Here is a 14,364-nt window from a genome sequence, read left to right as displayed (position 1 = left end):
CTCCGGGGCACGGATCTGAGCCCAGGGACAGGGAACAATGTGTCGGTGCATCCTAACAGGGTCCCTGCTCTGTCCTTCGCTTTAAATACAATTGCTACGGGAAACCCCAAAAAGAGTGAGGAATTTTAAACTATGTCAGGGTTTTGGGTTTTTTTTTTCCTTTTACAGCAATTTACATCAGCAGACACATGGCAGTAACAATAAGCTATAAAGAAAGACGATTTTTTTTTCCTCTTTAAATTCAAGGCTAGCTGTTCAGTTGCCGGCAGAGTTACACCCTAAACCACAGGTAATGTCTTCTTTGAGGGGGGGCGACACACCCCCCAGTCATCTGCTCTTCAGCGCGTCCCGCAAAGCGCCCACAGTCAGGGAAGAAAACCTCTCGGGACATGGAAGCGCAGACCAGTGGGTCCGAGCCCGCTCCTCGCTCTCAGAGCGGCTGTGCTGTGTTTTTCGCGGCTCTCGGGAAGTGCACGGCTCCGAACCCGCTCCCGTGCCTGAGCCCCGCGGGCAGGGCGCGCTCCCGCCGCCGGCACGGTCCGGCGTACACGGGCTGGGCTGGGCTGGGGCAGCCTCTCACCTCCCGATCTCCCTGGGGACACCGCGGGACGGCCCGGAGGAGGAGGAGGAGAACGAGGAAAGGCGGCGCCGGATTCAGCCGCCCGGGGGTAGTCCGGCCCTCCCCGCCTCCCTCCGGCTCTCCCTGGCCCCGGCCCCGTCGGGCCGCCCCGCAGGGCGGGGAGCGGGCGGGGGCCGCGCAGGGCCGGAGGAGGCCCCGGACCCCGCTCCGAGCGGGCGCGGTGGGGGCCGCGGAGCGATGGGGGCCCGCGGGCTGTCGCTGCTGCTGGTGCTGCTGCTGGGCGCCGCGGGGCCGCTGCTGCTGCCGGCGGAGGCGGCGAAGCCGGCGGACCCCGTCAGCGCCGAGCGGAGCCTGGCATGGGGCCCCGGGCTGGCCGCGGGGGTCACCGTGCCCGTGCGGTACTTCTACATCCAGGCGGTCAGCGCGGCCGGACGCAACTTCTCCCGCTCTCCGCCAGGTACCGTTCGTGTGCTCCGGGTGGGCAGGGGCGCGGATGGAGACCCTGCCCCGGGCTGCGGTTTCACCGCAGGAGCTGGCCGGAGCTGCCCACCCCTTCCCTTCTTCTCCTCCTCCTTGCTTGCTTCCTTCCTTCCTTCCTTCCTTTCCCCGTTCCGTGTGCTCACTGTGCCATCGCTGTTCCCGGGCTGCCCCCCGCGCTCGGTCCCGCACCCGGTCCCGCACCGCCCGGGACATGCAGGTCCGATGGCAAGCGAGGCACATGGTCAGACCCTCCTTTCTTCTGGTGCTGCCCAGTGCCTCCTCTGCTCTCACCAGTAGTCTACTCTAAATAATATGTAATTTACAGCAAAGAACCAGCAAGCTCAAAAGGAACCAGTGCTCCTGGAACTAGTGGACGTAAAATCCCAGTACACCGCTGGGAGTGGTAACGCAATTATTTTTAATGCCGAACACACACCAGTTGCTTAAAATTTCTGTCTCGGTCAGCACAGCCCTCTGGGCTCTGTTATCCTACTGCTGCTCCGTTAAGGAGTAATTTTCATCTGTTTACTCAGCACAAGCACAAGCCATCCCGTGACACTTCTCCTGAGGGTGGAAATTGGGTTTGTTCTCGTAGGCCAGTGGTATGATGCCAATCAGCTGTTTGCTGCTGCAAGTTAACTCCACACACTATATTAATAGTTTAAATTTGGAATAAAAATTACTTTTGTGTCACAGATTCTATAATGAAGATAACCCTGAGATAGCCCCAGAGGAAATCCTGTGTTGTTAATTTATACTGGGTAGAAGCTACTTTGCTGTGTATTATTTACTGTTCGCAGAGATGGTACTGAGAGGGCAGCTACCAGGTATGCAGGGCCTCTTCATGTCTTGTTAGTTAGAAAGCTGCTGCCTGCAGAATCAAAGAGTAGACATATATTATACTGGGTATGTCTTCAGTCTGACAGGACCATGGATACTTCAGATCTTTCAGGTCTGGACTTTCTCCATCTGCTGTTGCAGCTTGGTGTTGGATGTCAGCACACTTTTGTAATTGCAGTCAAGAATGTGACTGCATGCTCACTGCCAGTGAAGTGGAGGCTGATATCAGCTGCACAGGGAGGGCCTTGGGTTCAAGCAACAGGTTGCTAAAGGTGAAAAGGTGTGAAGTTCAGTTGGATTCTCATGCTAGTTTAAGTCCTCCAAGATAAACTGGTAGGACATGGGTACTGAGAACCTGGTTTTGATCGCGGTGTGTTCGTGTGTGTTCATATTTATGTTAATAAATTCAATGTCCCAGGAAAGGTTCCAGGTCCCAATGCCATCTGGCATGGAGTGATCTCCATTCATCCCATGACCTGCTGTGGCCTCCAGTCAAAGACAGAGCATGCGTGCTGCCGACAGGGAAGAGCTGTTGCCTCAGCCTGTGCTAACTGCTGTCCCATGCTGAGAATTGTTTAGGAGTGTGCCAAGGATCCTTAAAAAAATTAAGAGTAGACCTGATCATATTGCAGTCCATGAGCACTGTTTAATGTATTCATAGAGACCCTGGCTATAAACTTCTGTTCTCGAATGATTTAAAATGTTCAAATTCGATCTGTAAAATGTCATTAAGAATTACAATTAACAATATTTATTCAGGCACCACTCTCCAATATAAATTAAATACATCCCAAAATATCCCTAATGAGATAGCAAAAAATGCACATTATCACCTCCATTGCAAAACAGGAACACCGTGATCAGAGCAGAAGAGCTATGGTTAAGGCTGCGCATTGTGAGATTTGTCCAAATCTATTGAATTGTTTTTTGTGTGCATTAGAATTTCAGTCAAATGGGTCAGTACTTACTGGAATCCATTATAAAACATGTATAGCATAATTAGTAGATTTTAAATCCAGATTTGTTTTCTGAATGTCAAGTCTGTTCACCAGAATTGATATGCATCATTGCACATCACACTGAAATTTCAACCCAGAGACTGTAAGTCTTTGACTGCCTCTGTAGGAAGATATCAAACAATGCAGAATTAATTCATTCCCTAGAAAAATTATTTAAAAGATTAAAAAATCCCTGCTGAAAATACAGAACTTACTTTTAGTGTAAACTGCATAGATTTTTTTTCTTTGAATACTGGGATACACCTTGTCCTTCTTTCCTGCTGGGTTTTACCCTAGGTTTAACAACTGCCAGCCATGTCTTTATGTGCTATTGACCGTGATAAAATCAGCTGTTAACTGTTGTTCAGATGATCTACACATTCTGCTAACAAGTACTCTTCAAGGCCTCCCAGGTGTTCTTGCAGGTTTCACCAAATGCTTTCAAAGAGAAGAGCATGCTTCTTCCAGCTCTCGTTCCAGTGCTGCTAAACAGAGTTGTACACCTCGGTTCACTCACCTTCGTACCTGGGCACTGCAGCACCTCCTTTCCAGTCTTTGGTTGAGCATAATCCCTGTGCTTTTGTGAGGGTCACACATAGGACCTGTATTTGTTTGTTGCTGGATATATGCTCTTGCATCCGACTCTGAAAGAATACATTAATAATTTGAATGTCTCTTCAGTGACTCAATCGATATTGTAGTTTCCATCTGTGAAAGTAACCAGCAAAGATTTCACTAAGTTGAATCAAAAAATCTTCAGATCTTTTAATTTCTCTTCAGCATACATGTCAGAAATAGGGTGACTAGGTTTTTTGTTCTTCTCTAGCAATTTTCCTAAATCAGTATCTTGTTATCTTTTCCCTCTTTTCCTCCGTTTCGTCACTTGTTCTTCCATGCATGGCGTACCTCTTTTGCAAGCTGCACAGGAGGAAAAAGATGCAAAAAGCAAGTGTCATTATCTGGATTTCTTAAAGTGTCCCATTTTGACTGTGTCTATATTTTAGTCTCTCTTCAGTACTGGGAAATTATTTCTGTACTTAAAATGCTGTCCCAGACATGTTTTCAGGGTAACAGAGAAGCACTAGTGGTACTGATTCAACAAGGACACAGATTTCTTTTATAATTCCTTTGGACTGAGAGAAACAAAAAAGCATGAGTGAAAGTACCATGGTAACTTCCTCCACTTAAAAAATAAAAATAAGCAAAAAGCTATTATAATTAAATACCTCAGTAGAACTTAGAGGCCTTGGCCCCATTACACAATGAATGTTGTGAATTATAAACAAGAAGTCTGTTGCCTCCAATGAATTATTTGTACTTACATGAAATACTCAATCTCGTTTTTCTTCCCCTTCCCTTTCAGTGGAGTTAGCTTTTTCCCAGAGAGCTTTGTTATCAGTCACTTCCCTTATCAAAGGATTCCTGTGTCTAAAGTGCCACCAACTAAAACTAACATATCATTTGGGTAGATCCAGGGATCCTCATGTCAAGAGCAGGATGTACATAACCAGCAAGGAAAAAGACCCACATAGTTATTTCCTGTAGGTGAGGACAAGGACATGAAATTCAGTAATACTTGACTTGTGATTTCTCAATATTCACTCATTTTTATGACAGCTGAAAAGTTACTTTTCTCTAGTGGGAAATCACTGTACCTAGTAAAAATGTGGTTTAATAAAATGGGTACAAGGAGACAAAGACATGATGCCAACAGAAAGCTGTTTCCTCTGTGATCCTCATGACATGCTCTGGATTTGAATACTGCTTCATGCAAATAATACTAGGTGATAGTCATAGTGTGAGGGTACTTGTTGAAGCAAGTTAAAAATGGTAGCTGTGATTTACAGTGACCTTTGGAAGCAGTGATGTTAATTCCTTCAGGAGAGTCATTTAATCTGGATACTCTTGCACAGTAGTTGACTTGAATCGAATGTCAAGATTCAGTGATCTAAGGAAAACATGATTGATTGTTAGAAGACTGGTACTTACCATTTGTCTGTGGATGCAAAGTATAGAATGAATCATTTAGTACTGTTGGGACACATTCAGATTTTAGTAACATCTTGATTTTATCTGGATTTTTTCAGTTTCATATATTTCTAAATACTACTTGGTGGTAGCATTCACTGTATTTGTTTGATTCACAATATCTAGACTGTCACACTTCATGAATGATTTGTGCCCCTCTTTTTTTTATGAATAAAGTTTACAATGACCACTTGTGATAGAATTAAAGAACATAACAGATTTATGTTTTTTGTACTCGTATTGTCCATAAATTATTCCATATCCAGTTAAAAAGTCTTAGTGCATTAATGATGAAATGCTAGTGGTCTTTAAGCATCTTTAAGCACGGGTCAGACAGATGTCCAGGGAACATCCCTATTATCATTCTCTTATCCCTGCTTTTCAGTAGCTGGGACTTTAAATGTTCAAGACAGTCAGCAGCAGCCCAAAGCTGAACAATTTGTATGTGACTCCTACATGCTGCAACTGCCTTTCTGCAAGCTGGCAAGTATTCTTTTCTCCTGTTACTTTAACTTGGTTTCCTGTCTTTCTTACTCTAGAGGAAATTATTGTTCCTCAGAGCACTAACTTGAAAACTCAGAATTAAACCTAATCTTAGCTTCAAAATACTGTTAGCCTTTCCTTCTGTCTTGTAATCAAATATTTAATTTTTTATTTCCACCTGCAGATATTCCATTTAGAGGTATGCAATGACCAAGAATATTTGGTAGTATGATATTTCATCACTGGAAATTAGTTTTGCCAACTTGGTAATTAAATTAATTAAATTTAAAAATTGTAGTGAAAAAATATATTCAATTCCATGGTCTTAAATCAGTAGAGCTTGCTCTTACCCTTATTTACTAGATGTGATTCTAGTAGCTTAAAGTGCTTTTATCTGGTTTTATTTTCCTCTTTCCAGGGAGATCACAGTTTAAAGTGGTAATTAAAGCACTTTCTCCAAAAGAAGTCACAAGAATTTACACCCCTCGGCCTTTGGATAGAAATGATGGTACATTCCTTATGCGGTATCGGATGTATGGAAGTGTCACAAAAGGCTTAAAAATTGAGATACTTTATGGTGATCAGCATGTGGCTCAATCACCTTATATTTTGAAAGGTAAGAGTATTTTTTGATGTAATGTAATGTGTCAAAGTTCTGAATTAGGCTATATTTGAAAGTGCAACAGCTGGCCTGTGGTAGCTGTGGACACCTCAAACAGTTCTGAGTCCCCCATGTGCTGGGCAGGTTCACAGTAATGGAGCTTCAATTAGCAGAATAATTTCACCCTGGTAACACGAAGTCTTGTATTTCTGAAAAGAGAAGAATGTTGCTGTTTTCTCAGTTACACTGCAAAATTCCAGAAATTATAGGAAGGATGATTTCCCAAGAAAACTGTAGAAAACATGGAATAAAAAATGCCAAGCCACTGTAATGTATACATTATGTTTGCTGTAGAATCACAAATACAGACTCTGCATGCTTTGTTTTCCACAGAACCAGTTTATCATGAATATTGTGACTGTCCTGAAGAAGACCCTGAGGTCTGGCAGGACATTATGTCCTGTCCATCCCAAGAACCTCAGATTACAGAAGACTTCATTTCGTTTCCCACCATTGACCTGCAGCGAATGCTTAAGGAAATCCCAGCAAAATTCAGCCAGACAAGAGGTGCTATTGTTCATTACACTATTCTCAATAATCACATCTACCGGCGCTCCCTAGGGAAGTACACAGACTTCAAAATGTTCTCCGATGAAATGTTCCTGTCACTGGCCAGAAAGGTATCAGCTTGGATCATGTCAGACTATTGAGGCAGTATCACAGAATCACAGAGTGGTTGGGGTGGGAAGGGGCCTCTGGAGAACATCTAGTCCAACTCCCCTGCCGAAGCAGGTTCACCCAGAACAGGTAGCACAGGATCACCCCCAGGGTGGGTTTTGAATATCTGCAGCCTGTCTGGGTAGTCTGTTCCATGCCTCCATCATCCTCACAGTAAGGAAGTTTTTGCTTATATTCAGATGGAACTTCCTGTGTTTAGGTATATGCCTGTTTCCCCTTGTCCTGTTGCTGAGCACCGTTGGAAAGAGTCTGGCCCCATCCTCTTGACACCCAGCCTTAAGATATTTGTAAGCATTGATAAGATCCCATCTCAAGTCATCTCTTCTCCAGGCTAAACATATTTAAATATGGCAGTTCTGCAATTGTTGTTGTATCTTTGGATTTATAATTCCTGAAGTAAGATTTGACTTCCATTTTTTCATCAAGACAATGCTGTGTGTTAGGGGTAATGTGTGGGGGCTGGCCTTGGCAGTAATGAAAATGCTCGGAAAGCTGCAGGGGCTAAGGCCCAACTGTGAGCTGTTTCCTGGCCTCTGGGTGTTCCTTTCGTACTCGCTTGCAGGGCAGAAACTTGGAACTCGTAACTTAAGCACAGCTAAACCTGTGAACTATCCAGTAGATGCACTGAGTCTGCGTGACATGAGAGAGCTGAGGAATATGTGTAAGAGTGACAAACAGCTTCTCTGTGTTATTATCCTTTCCTGGGTGTACATTTAGGTTCGTCTTCCTGATGTGGAATTTTATCTTAATGTTGGCGACTGGCCAGTTGAGAATCGGAGAGTTAATGATACACCTGGTCCTGTACCTGTCATCTCCTGGTGTGGCTCTGTGGATTCCAGAGATATTGTCCTGCCAACCTATGATGTAACCCACTCCACTCTGGAAACCCTGCGTGGAGTCACAAATGATCTCCTTTCCATTCAAGGAAATACAGGTGAATTTGGGAGTGTGGATTTAAAAAGAATTTGTGATTTCCATCGAAGAAGCAAGTTGCATTCAAATAATGTGTCAGTCTTCAGTTCAAAGTGCCCTAGGACATCTCTGAATACTAGCAGCTTAGTCTTTACAGACTAAGTGCAGACACTTTTCAACACTGCCACTAAGTAGATGTGTTATTTAGAATCAAAATTTAAGAAGTCCAGTTTGCAATAAATGTGAATTTTAACTTAAAGGTATCCAGAAGATACCTACTGTGACCTGGCAAAGGAAAACTAGATGTAATTAAAAGCCTTTCTCCTCAGTAAAGGACTCAAATATGTTTCTTCTAGTCAAATAGTAACCATTTTCATAACTGTGTTGTGGCCCAGTGTTCTGTTTACAAAAAATGAATTTGAATCCTGAAAGAAGTAAGCTGATACTGTGCTGCAGCCTCTTTCAAATGAGAAAACATTGTATGTATGAAAAAGTACCTTGGAGTGAGATCTCCTGAATTGCTTTTCTGACTTTGAAAGAAGAGTCAGCTTTACTGACAGGTGTCTTCCTCTCCCTCAGGAAATTGAAGAATACTTAAGAATCAAACGGCATAAGCAATACCTAAGGAGTAAAACTGGAGTGGAAAGTTATTTCTTTTTATTTAATTAGTTCTCAGCTCCTCTTTTCTTTATTAGTTTTTAAATTAAATATTTCAATTAAGTAATCAGTTAGAGCCATTGTGTGTTTACTGATTTAGTACAGCTGCTTTTCCAATTAGGAGACAATAAGAGACTACTCCACTTAGTAGGTCCTTTAGGGAAATTTTCAGCAGAAAGGTGAGGAAAGACATAGTTAATGTTTTTAAAAGCAGGTAATAAGCAGAGATTAAGTTGTTCAGGCTCTTGCTAAATATCTAGAGGACACAACATAGCCATTTATTTTCTTTTTTAAGGCATCGTTAAGTGGTTCTTCAAGGGCCTAACTAAGTTGCTGGGTAACAGAAATGGATTTTACTAAATAAATGTGGTTATTGTGGCAGGCTTTATGAATGGAGAATTACTTTAATTATTAGTATTTTCCTTACATATTTTATAAGAATCCCTTATGTAGCTTTCAAGATAGTTGAAGTTATTGAAATACAAAATTGTTGAGTGGAAAAGCAATCCTCTGATTTTCCTATTATGAGTTTCTCATCCCAAAATTCCAACCAGAATTGGGAGTTTAACCCCGTGATTAATAAGTGGTTATGGGAAACCATGCATGTCTTATTACCATGTCTCTGAGTGTAATGCCACTGTCAAACCAAGTTCCTTACTTGCATTAAATGGATCCTGAACATTTCACTGCTGTTTGCTTTTGCCTTATCACTCACTGCTCATAGGCCCCTTCTGGGAAAACAAAACCGAGCGGGCTTTATTTAGAGGTCGAGACAGCCGAGAGGAACGTCTCCATCTTGTCAAGTTATCCAAGGAAAATCCAGAATTACTAGATGCTGGAATAACAGGATATTTTTTCTTCAGAGAAAAAGAAAAAGAGCTGGGGAAGGCTCAGCTGATGGGCTTCTTTGACTTCTTTAAGGTAGCGGTCAAATTACAGTTTTGGATTAATTTTGCTGTTAAGTTCTTACCAACTGAAAAGACAAGGCTTACTTTTGTAAATTCTTTTCAGTAAAAAAAACAATTATGCTGCACTGGGAGCACGGGTCTATGCAGGGTAGATAAACCACCTGTAATTAATGTCCTAGTGTGACACACCTGTGAAGAAAGCCAAGAAAGACCTTTAGAGAGGTCATATCTTGTCTTACTTTATTTTTTAATAGATTGAGAAATTGGATTTCTCTCCATCAGGCTTTCCTTTATTTGGGGTAAATATGAAAACAATGGACACAATTTATATCCATTGCAAGTACATTATGGATGTCAGAAAGTCCTTGTTGTAACAAGTTAGAAAAATAGATGAGTAATTTCATTGTACTTCAACACACAAATTCCACGGCAAAAGAGGTATTAAAAAAAGGGGATAGAGTCCTGTGTAAAGCCATTATAATATATAGCAATTGAAATTCTGTTCCAGAGATTGATATTTCAGAAATGCTGTAACAGCCAAGAACATCTGCCAAAGCAGTACATTCATGGTTACTTTTAGTATAATGTTTCAGCTTATTTTATATAATAATACGTGTTTCAGATTATTCTACATAATAATGTTAATTTTAAGTCAGAATAAATTTACTCTGTTTGAATTGAAGTATAGATCAGTTTTATTTCCTTCTCTGCTGTAGCCCTGGCTTTATCCCAGGACACTTCAATAGGATACCCATCAGGCAGTTCATGTGACAGAAAGGTTCTTGAGTGTCATCCAGGTGTTGAAAACAAATCCTTTTTCCACTGTGTTAGAAGACCACATGCTTAATGCTAAAACGAGTTTGAAGATGAAGATGAATAAACATGATTACTCCTTGCCTGTTAAAATAATATTTTATACAGTCAGTGTTCCCATTCTGATACAAAACATTTCACGTTTTTTTTCCTCTCTCTTCATGCTGTAGTACAAATACCAAGTGAATGTAGACGGCACCGTAGCAGCTTACAGGTTTCCATACCTCTTGCTGGGTGACAGCCTGGTACTGAAGCAAGATTCCCAGTACTATGAACACTTTTATATTGGATTAAAACCTTGGAAACATTATGTTCCAGTTAAGAGAAACTTAGAGGACTTGCTAGAGAAAATAAAATGGGCTAAGGTAAGTTCCATTACTGATTCAAGTTCAAAATTGTAAACAAACATGAAAATAATTTTTCTTAATAGTCTCTTTTTCTGTATTTCCACATATATATTTTGCATGAACTCTATCGAGATCCTGGAATAAAGGAAATACATTTTGTTGTTAGTATAAGATGGGAAGGCCTTAATTGAAGTAACCATCTCTATTTAGGGCAATACTTAAGTGTTCATTTTAGGTATGGGCAGAAGAGTTCGTGAGTCAGAGCCTTAGTATACTGATTAAGGTAATTGTGGAAGAAACAACCAGATTCCTAGATACTACTTAATTAATGCTATAGCTTTTTTAGGCCCTGACTAGAGCAGAAGTTACTGCATGTTCTGTTTGAATGTACAAAAAATTGCTGCCCTGTGTAGCATGCTCAGAGTGAGAGGCTGGGATCCTGTAAGCAAAGAGACATGACTGTGTGTTTGAAAACACCATTTGTGCTTTAAGTCAAAGTGCTGTTAAGGTTAAAAGAACACAGGAGAAGTTTCTCTTCTGAGAGTACTGTGGTTCTGCCTAAGGAATCAGGAGAAGACTGTAAGCTTTGAAATATAGACCTAAAAAGCTTGGGAATAAGTACATTAATTCATGCAGTTATTTTCAAAAGGAAGGCATTGAATTCCATTGCATTGGACAGGACAACAGCTGTGGTTTTGTCTTCTGTAAAACTAAGTAAGTCTGGGAGATGTCAGCCCTGATTTTGAAGAGGCTTGTGGCTTGGACAAAAGGGTAGAGCAGTAATCAACTGAGTTTTCAAAATTGTACAGTTAGTCATGAAAGTTGTTATTGATAGCCCTAAGGTAGCAGTACTGACTGTAAAAGCAATCCAGTATTTTAAAACAAATCTGCAATTTTAATAACGCCTTTGCAATCTACCAGTAATTGCACATAAATTTGCATATTTGATTAGCCCATTTAATAAAACTTCTAATGCTAGTCAGGCTTTGAGTAACTCACTGATTGCTCTGTTATTCATTTCTTTCATCTGAATTTTCCAGGAAAATGATGAGGAAGCAAGAAAAATTGCTAAAGAAGGACAATTAATGGCAAGAGAATTACTTCAGCCTCACAGGTTTTACTGCTACTATTATAAAGTGCTCCAGGTCAGTACAAGAGATCACCTTATTACTCTCCCCCAGGTGCTACTGCTACCTATGCTACAGATTTCATATTCACTCCTTACTTAGATCAATAGCAGACATGGTACATATTATTCACAGGAGATTAGTGTGAAGAGCTTTGCTAAACCCTGCTTCCTCATTAAAGCACATATTAGTTATTTTACAGAATCAGCAATTGTATTTTTTTGCCCCCATGCCCAATCAGCCCTGTTTTCTTTGTCACTTGGTAGTTGGTTTCCAGTAGATCTCTGTAGGGTATCATTTGTATATCCAGTTTTCTTCCTTTTTCCCATCATGCTTACATCATGAGCTACTTCTACTACAAATCAATTAATATATGGAAAAGAAATTCCAGAAGTGTGACTAGTAGAGTGGTAGGCAGTGAAGCAGGCCCAGTAGTCATTTCTTCCTTAGAAAATGCAAATCTCTAGCAAAAGAAGTTTCTACTTTCTGAAAATACGGATTTCTTTTTCCTGTTCTGCTGTGCAGTTAGATGTCAGCTTCAGCAGCCACAGGTTAACACAAAGTTTGGAGCTGTTCTGTGTACAAAAATGACATTATCTGCATAAAGTGGTTAGGAACGAATAATGACAATATTCAAGTTACCATAATAATAGGCAAAAACATGAAAGGAGGTTTTCAGAGGCAGTGTAGCCTATTAGTAGGTGTGTTACAAAGACACCTTGTGCAGAGGTTGTAAACAATGACATAAGGAGCCTGGATAAAGGTAGGCTTCTGACTGGAAGGGAGGAGGAAAATTCTGCTTCATGAATTATATGTTGGTGCTTATAGCATTCTTAAATGTTGTTTACATATTTCAGAAATATGCCGAACGCCAAGCCAGCAAACCTGAAATACGGGATGGAATGGAACTTGTACCTCAGCCTGATGACAGGGACTCAGTGTGCAGTTGCCACAGGAAAAAGCCTTTAAGGGAAGATCTATAACTGTACTGGATGGAGAAAATTACCCACTTAAAATGCAAGAAAAGGAATTAAGCTGTGAAATCTAAGACACTTATGCAGTAGCAGACATTCTTAGTTATGTATTCTTCTTGTATTTTCATACCCTTTTTCACACTTATTCTGATGTACAATGTTGGTTCCCACAGTTTTGGTTCCATGACCACCACCAGACAGACACTGAGTCTGCAGTGGGGAGTGTCTGGGGGATTTGTTTGATGTACTGCATCATCAGGAAGAAGAGCACAGAGCTGCTCGTGTTCCAGATGGGACCTGTTTACCAAAGTTTTATGAGGAACTAGTCACCACAAGAGATCTTGCCATGAGTCAGTGCAAGTTATTCTAAAGAAGCATTTGTGATACATTAAAACAGTGTTATGATTTCTTCATAAAGTTTACCTCAGTGTTAGATTGTTTCTTGTATACAAAACAACTTTTGAACTTGACAAAGAAAATGAATATTTGAGATTTACAGATACCAGATCTGGTCGTGCTTTCAAATTATTTTGTGGTCTATGGCAGGTAGCAGAATAGACAACATTATATAATACTCATCAATTTTAGAGGTAAATGGAGAGGAGGTGGAGAGATTAGAAAAATATGTTTATAAGCATCATGGCTGTGAGTCACCAGAATTAAATGCTGCTTTAAAACAGACTCTATAGCTATCACAATCACAGTGCTTTGGGTGCCAAGTCCCCGCTCTGAAGACTGTTCTCTACCAGTGACAGTGTCTGTGAATGTAGGCACAGATCCACAAAAGGACTTGGAAATTTCAGGCCATGGGAAACACTGGTGTCTTAGTTCAACAATAGCATCTACAGTATTCTAGACTACTTGAAATCTGAAATTTGTTAGCAGAGTTTTAGACCACCTAGGTTCCACTTTTGTGTAACAATCTAGGGGTTGAGTCCATGTAAAGCAATTGGGAAGCTGGTTGTCCTCCTTGGTTTGATTCAAAGCCATTTTTTTCCAGAGGGTGCCTTAGCTCCAGACTGGACAAGAGGTCTTCAGGTCTTCTGCTGAAGTGCATGTGCAGCCGTGAAGCTAGCAATGCAAAACTCACAAGGGCAGAAGGAGCTGGTCATACCTTTGTGCTAAAGCGTGTCTTCGGGTGTGGCAGAAGAAGACTCCTAGTCCTGGATGTGGCTCCAAATACCTCTGTTGATTTTTACCCAAGTTTGTCTACTTCAAAATGCATAAATAGTCCTGGAAGGAGATGCCAATACCAAGATCAGTGCCCACAAGCACCCATTTCTGTGTTTTCATCTTGGCTAATGCAACCTGCCTGAGCAGCTCCCAACTCACTACAGTCAGATGAAAGCTTTCATGGATACCAAATTCTCCCTACACTAAAAAGAATGGAGATGTCTTAGGACAGTGGACTTGTCTGATTGATTTGGTGCAAAAAGTTTAGTGCTCTATACCTCATGAAGGCTTCATTCTTGGTTCTATACTGCAAGTTACATAAAATTTCTCCATTAGAACAGGAAGAAAGGCTAGATTTTTCAGTATGCTAAATATGGAAAGAACTTTGTGTTTCTTAAGAGGTTAATGCAACTGTCCATCAGTCATTTATTATATTATGCCAGTTAAGAAAAAAAACTGTATCATGTTGCTCTAACCATAATCCTCTTTGTTCTGGTTCAACCCACTTCAAACATTCATGTATATAGTGGTTGTATTTTTATTTAGCATGAAAATCAGTCCTAGAACTTCAGGCTATAAATAAATGTTCAACTCATCTGACATAAAATTTTCTACATCAAAATTCAGGAATGGGGTTCCATTGCTGAAGCTTACACTTAAAACTGAGTATGTGCAGTTCTTTCCTTCTATGACAGTGTATGGTCA

At 41.0% G+C, this 14,364-nt stretch overlaps 1 protein-coding gene across 1 annotated transcript; it reads left to right on the top strand.

Annotated features, from left to right (window-relative positions):
• Positions 1 to 781: 781 nt before the first annotated feature.
• Positions 782 to 14,096, top strand: POGLUT3 (protein O-glucosyltransferase 3). The gene is made up of 8 exons (XM_082277433.1): positions 782 to 1,037; positions 5,828 to 6,025; positions 6,404 to 6,690; positions 7,466 to 7,682; positions 9,042 to 9,238; positions 10,209 to 10,403; positions 11,426 to 11,530; positions 12,370 to 14,096. The coding sequence occupies exons 1-8, from the start codon at positions 818 to 820 to the stop codon at positions 12,493 to 12,495; spliced, it is 1,545 nt and encodes a 514-aa protein (XP_082133559.1). The 5' UTR covers positions 782 to 817; the 3' UTR covers positions 12,496 to 14,096.
• Positions 14,097 to 14,364: the final 268 nt, after the last annotated feature.

Source organism: Coloeus monedula (assembly GCF_965178545.1).
Source record: "Coloeus monedula genome assembly, chromosome: 3".
NCBI classification, from domain to species: domain Eukaryota; kingdom Metazoa; phylum Chordata; class Aves; order Passeriformes; family Corvidae; genus Coloeus; species Coloeus monedula.
The sequence above is the reverse complement of the archived record's forward strand: the minus strand, read 5'-3'. Positions and strand labels throughout refer to the sequence as shown.